Below are 5,327 nucleotides of genomic sequence, written 5' to 3' on the forward strand. Positions count from 1 at the left end.
TTAATTTAGCTTTTTGTTCATTTACTTCTCCTTTGTTCATTTCTCCAATAATAAACAATGTGCAAAAACATTAATACTTCCTCCGTTCCCCAATACTTGATACATTTGATTTTTTACGTAATTGGATGTATTATTTTAATTATTTATATATTAAACTATACATATCTAAAAATCATAAAAATTTAATATTATGAAAGTATGTGATTAGACGATTCAAACAAGATCACATTTAACTATATTTATTTTTATATATTAGCCGCAACATATAAAATAAGTTTGAACGATGAATAGTGCATAAAATCGTTGTGTAGCAAGTATTTTAGAACGGAGAAAGTAATAAGTAAAAAAACCTAAATTAATTAATCACTAATCCTTAACACAAGCTAAGCTTATACTTCTAAGGATAAATTAAAGGACTAATTAAGGACTAAGGAGCAATCCCCCCATTAAAAAAAATGAGGAGACAATCTAGCTAAAAGCCTTTAATCTTGCAAGACTGTGCATCACGTGGGCATTTGTTGATTTGAATTGATAAATGATCAGCCATTGCGTAAGTAATTAACATAATTTAAGCATCAACTTAAAGAGTTGGTGGATTTCCAGCTCAGTTACCACCAATTCAACTCATATGATATAGTCAGTGCATGAAACTTCTCGTTGATTACTTTATAAATTATATTTAAGATCGTGGTTATTATTATAATCCTAACATTTATCTTGGGCGGCATTTTTCCTAATTGAAAATTATACATGATAGCACATAGAACTGAGTGCATTGATTGCTTAATACTATTTCATCTTTAGTGGTCCTTTTAACATTTTAATATTCATGAGTTTTATTATTTTTTGTAATTTATGTAATTTTTAATTAATTTGGCTACAGCAATTTTGGGTTTTTTAATTCAATACATCTTTCTCATATTTGGCTTATTCTTTGGGAAGGTATCAATGCTTTTTATTTGCCTCAATACACATTTTCATTTAGTTTCAGGAGTTGAAACTGGGTTAAAGTCAATTTAATTAGCTAATAATTTGAGTTAAGAAAAAAAAAAAAAACTGGGTTTTCAGAAAAATTTCATCTTTAATTAGCTAATAATTTGGGGCAAAAATGAAAAAATCTGGGTTGCAATGGTCTTTTGCAAATAATAGTGCTGCAGCTTATTCCCAATTTCTTTCTTTCAAGTCTTCTCAAGAACAAGGAGGAACCCACAAACAATACCCTCCTGGATTTTCTCAGGTTTGAACTTTCTCCCTTTATTTCATTTGTTTTGAAATGGGAAGTCTAGCTACTTTTATGTTGTTTATGTTTTGTGTTTCATGTTAAAGACAACTCTGCCTATAGGTGGGAGCCAATTTTCGACATTAGGGTAATGGAATGGAATGGAGTGAAAGGGCTTAATGATGTATCCTTTATTTTGATTTGTTTTGATTCATTTAATCGATTTTATATTGTTAGGGATTAAGATTTTAACATTGAAATTCAAAATGATTTTCCAGCTATAAATGTAGATATTGATATAATTTAAGAATTTGAAGTCTCCCCTTATCTTATTTGTTTTGAAATGGGAAATCTAGCTGCTTTGATATGGTTTATGTTGCAAATTAAAGACTAATCTTCTTTTTGTTATAGATTAGTATTTTATATGGCTAAATAAACTATAATGTATATTAGTAATATCTGTATGTCGATGTGTTTTGGTTTATGTAGCCGACTTTATATTGTTGAGATTTAAGTTATTGAATTGACTTTGTAGCTATAAGGCTAGATATTAATTCAAGGGTATATTTGATATTGGATTTATAGAGAAGTTTGAGTTTGGAAAAGCAAGGGGGAGGTCAACATGTTTCTCATGCTCATCCTTGGCAAACTAATGATGCATACACAACTGCCCAAGCAAAGCAAATGGTGCCTTCTGCTATACAAACTTCTATTCTTTCACCTCATTTAACCCCAAATTCACCAAATGTGATATCATCTCCTATCACACATGTACTTCCTGTTCCAACTCAAATTGGTCCTGTTGTTGGTTCAACTGATCTCAAGTATGTTTATACTTTTCTTATTCTTTTTAGTATTTGCAATAATTGTGTATATTTATGTTGATTACAATTTATGGATGTTGTTGTTTGTAGGAGTTCGCCAAGTATCTCCATTGGACCATGTCAGCTAACCCTCTTCTATAATGGATCAGTTTGTGTATATGATAATGTGTCGCCTGAGAAGGTAATACATTCTATTCTATACTAATTTGGGTTTGGTACTAGCTTAAGACGTACATATTTAAGTATCCGACTAGACTGTTTTATGGAAATTTTTCTTAGTTTGGCCTTCGGTAAAATTAAGGATGACACGTGGTTATAATTCTAGAGGTATTGCATCGCACTCAATCCAGTTGGAGTAAACATGGGTATGAGTTTAATTGGTATAGAGATGTCCATATTTAAGGGGAATGAGAAGTCATACCTGCTATGTATAACTAGTATGTTGTGGGTACTAGGTATGCGGTTTTACCTGCACCACCCTATGCTCCATGCTTACTGAAGCCGTAGGCCCATACTCACAATTTGAGTATTACTACCTCCTTCCTGGCTAACGTTGTCATTTGGAATTTGATACTATTCATTAATCATTCTTAGTTTGTATTTCTATAAGTTAAAACATCGTCAAATGGAATCTTGTACGATTCATCTCAATGTAAAATTTATTAATGTAAACATCTTATGATTGTTATTATGCACCAATCAGAGATATTAAGAATTAAATTAGTGCATTAGCAAGCGTGCAATCTTAAACGAGACAAGTAGTAAGGATAGAAGGGTGTATGATATCATGAATTTTAGTTCTAGACTTGATCAAATAACTTATATTTGTATGTTATTTAGATTGTATGCTATTTTTTATGATTAATAACATCTATTTATAAGAGCTTTTTTATCCTATTGCTGCACTTGGCAAATTGATGAATGTACCAAAGTCAGTTTGATTTCTTCGTGCTTTAATTATTTTACGTTGTTGTTGGTTGCTATTGGGCGGCTATAACCACAAAGGATATACGGCCTAGTCGGCTTGTGGGTGCAAAGTCGGGTATAAGGACATACTTACATACCCAATTAGGAAGGTTGGGCATGAAAATTTTTCTTGCCATGGGTGGTGGGTATGATAATTCATGTGTGTAGGATACGGAGCAGAGGGTCCCCGCGCCAATTTGTCATCGCTTTATATATTACATACATGTTAGAGTGAAACCAAGGGTCCGAGTAGCATTTTCTATTTACTATCCTTGTTGCAAATTATCATTTGGATCTAATTTGTATTTCTTACAATCCATGTTGTTATTTAGGCTCAAGCCATAATGTTACTAGCTGGAAATGGTGAATCAAAGAATTCAACTGCCGCACCTGCTCCCGCACTTCAGTCTCGGCCGACACCACCAAAAGATATTTCTGTTACAAATCTTTCTGTAGGACTTTCAAGCTCAGGTTCCTTGCCTTTGCCTGCACCTGTTAGTCCACTCTCTGCAGTAGTAACTAGCATTCCCATTAAATCCGAGGGATTCTCTAGCTCAGTTTCTTTGAGTTCACTGTCTGCAGTAGCATCTAGCAGTCCAATTCCATCCGGGGGATTCTCTAGCACAATTTCTTTGCCCAAGCCTGTTAGTTTTCTGCCTGCAGTAGCATCTAATTCAGCAGTTGAAGCAAACCCAATCAAACCAGTTGTTACTGCTCACGTTAAGTGCCCGGAAACTCCTAAATCAGATGCACTCATTGGAGCCGGTGCTGCAAAATCAGTTCCGTCAGGTATTTCTCAATCAGATATATGCGTCTTCCTTTGGAGACCTTGTTTTTACTTCAGTTTCAAAATAAGTTTCGTATAGTTCAGAAAGTTTACCTTGTACTATTGACTGCAGCTGTACCTCAGGCTCGGAAAGCATCTCTTGCAAGATTCTTGGAGAAACGGAAGGAGAGGTAAGAACTTTAACTATCAAGTAATTATGTTTTATGAAACCTACAATTAGGCCTTTTGTTGGCTATAAATTATATTCTACAAATCACTAGTCATGCAATAATAAGTCATGGTGAAATCTAACACGAGATAATAAGAACTAAATCCCTGTATGAAACCTGTAGTTACACCGTTGGCTGGCTTTAAGTCGAAAGTAGACTCATAACTCATGACCGGTGCTTCTATGTTTTTGTTAAATAGTCTACCCAGCTTGTTGGCTTCCTTTTTTACTGCAATCTTTCAACTCATCTGGATCAGCCATCAATCGATCGAGATAATCTGATATCTCTTGAATAACCTGAAACATGAAAAACTAATCTGATATCAGGCTACGAAATGATAGGATTTCTGTCAGACTCGTTTCATCTTAAACACTCGATGCCTGCTAGTAAATAAGAGGAGACCGGGCTATTATGTTTTTCTGCTCTGTCATCGCATTATGGTATGAAAACGCATGAAGAGAAGGCAATTCCTCTGATAGTACTAGGTGATGACAAGAAGGAATCCGAACAATAGTCCACTGATATCCTATGTGATGGGAATGAATACACCCACTCGACTAATAGAACTAACGTTATCATACTAGCTCTAAATTCAGCCAGCATAGGTCCTCAACCATTTATAATACAAATTTCATTAATAGAAGTCTATAAGTTCCGCACTTTCAGCAAGATTTACACTCTGAAGTGTTATTTGCAAGTTTTGCATACTAATCATGATTCACAGCACTCGGCTATATACTTATGAAATGACTTGTCTGTTCATCAGGGTAACTGCTGCTTCTCCTTATATTATCAGCAAGAATGCTTCGGAATGCAGCGGTGGATCGACTTTTCTGGCGAATTCTGCATCGTCCAGTCCCTTACCAGCTAGCAATTAGAGAATATTTAATGAGTTCTGGCAATGGGACTGTGAAATATATATTCACTATTGTCAGAATGATAATATTCACTGAACCTTAGATATTATGTTTTATACTATATTTTCTTTTTGTCTTGAAGTAATTGCAACCAAGAAATGTTTGTATTATACTATGTTCATTAATTTTTTGGGAAAATTGATGATAATTAGTAAAATGCTAAGAAGGTAGCAACTACTAAGGGGTAAATCACTGTAAATGGGAAACTCTTTTATCTCAAACAGGGCCAGTTCTCAACTCATTTCGGGTAGCCGACCGCCTAGGGACCCCAGAATTAAGGGGCCTCATCTTTGAGATACCGATATTACTAATGCCTATATTACCGGTGGTAATTCATACGGATTGCAGGACGGCACTGGTGAAGGCTTATAGTCAAGTGTATAAAGGTAAATCTCGTCATATTGC

At 34.5% G+C, this 5,327-nt stretch overlaps 1 protein-coding gene across 1 annotated transcript; it reads left to right on the forward strand.

Annotated features, from left to right (window-relative positions):
* The first annotated feature begins 817 nt into the window (after positions 1-817).
* LOC130798978 (protein TIFY 6B-like) lies at positions 818-5,111 on the forward strand. Its single transcript, XM_057662067.1, has 6 exons — positions 818-1,237; positions 1,805-2,043; positions 2,134-2,224; positions 3,342-3,798; positions 3,909-3,966; positions 4,772-5,111. Exons 1-6 carry the CDS (start codon positions 1,109-1,111, stop codon positions 4,881-4,883), a joined length of 1,086 nt encoding a protein of 361 aa, XP_057518050.1. The 5' UTR covers positions 818-1,108; the 3' UTR covers positions 4,884-5,111.
* The last annotated feature ends 216 nt before the right edge of the window (positions 5,112-5,327 follow it).

The sequence above is a fragment of the Amaranthus tricolor genome, chromosome 13 (assembly GCF_026212465.1).
Source record: "Amaranthus tricolor cultivar Red isolate AtriRed21 chromosome 13, ASM2621246v1, whole genome shotgun sequence".
NCBI lineage: Eukaryota > Viridiplantae > Streptophyta > Magnoliopsida > Caryophyllales > Amaranthaceae > Amaranthus > Amaranthus tricolor.

What these genes read in the sequence shown, in the direction of transcription:
- LOC130798978 (XM_057662067.1), top strand. Translation starts at nt 1,109, where the DNA reads ATGAAAAAATCTGGGTTGCAATGGTCTTTTGCAAATAATAGTGCTGCA. An exon ending in ACCCTCCTGGATTTTCTCAG is followed by an intron (nt 1,238 to 1,804) that starts GTTTGAACTTTC and finishes TTGGATTTATAG; the next exon opens with AGAAGTTTGAGTTTGGAAAA. An exon ending in TTGGAGAAACGGAAGGAGAG is followed by an intron (nt 3,967 to 4,771) that starts GTAAGAACTTTA and finishes TCTGTTCATCAG; the next exon opens with GGTAACTGCTGCTTCTCCTT.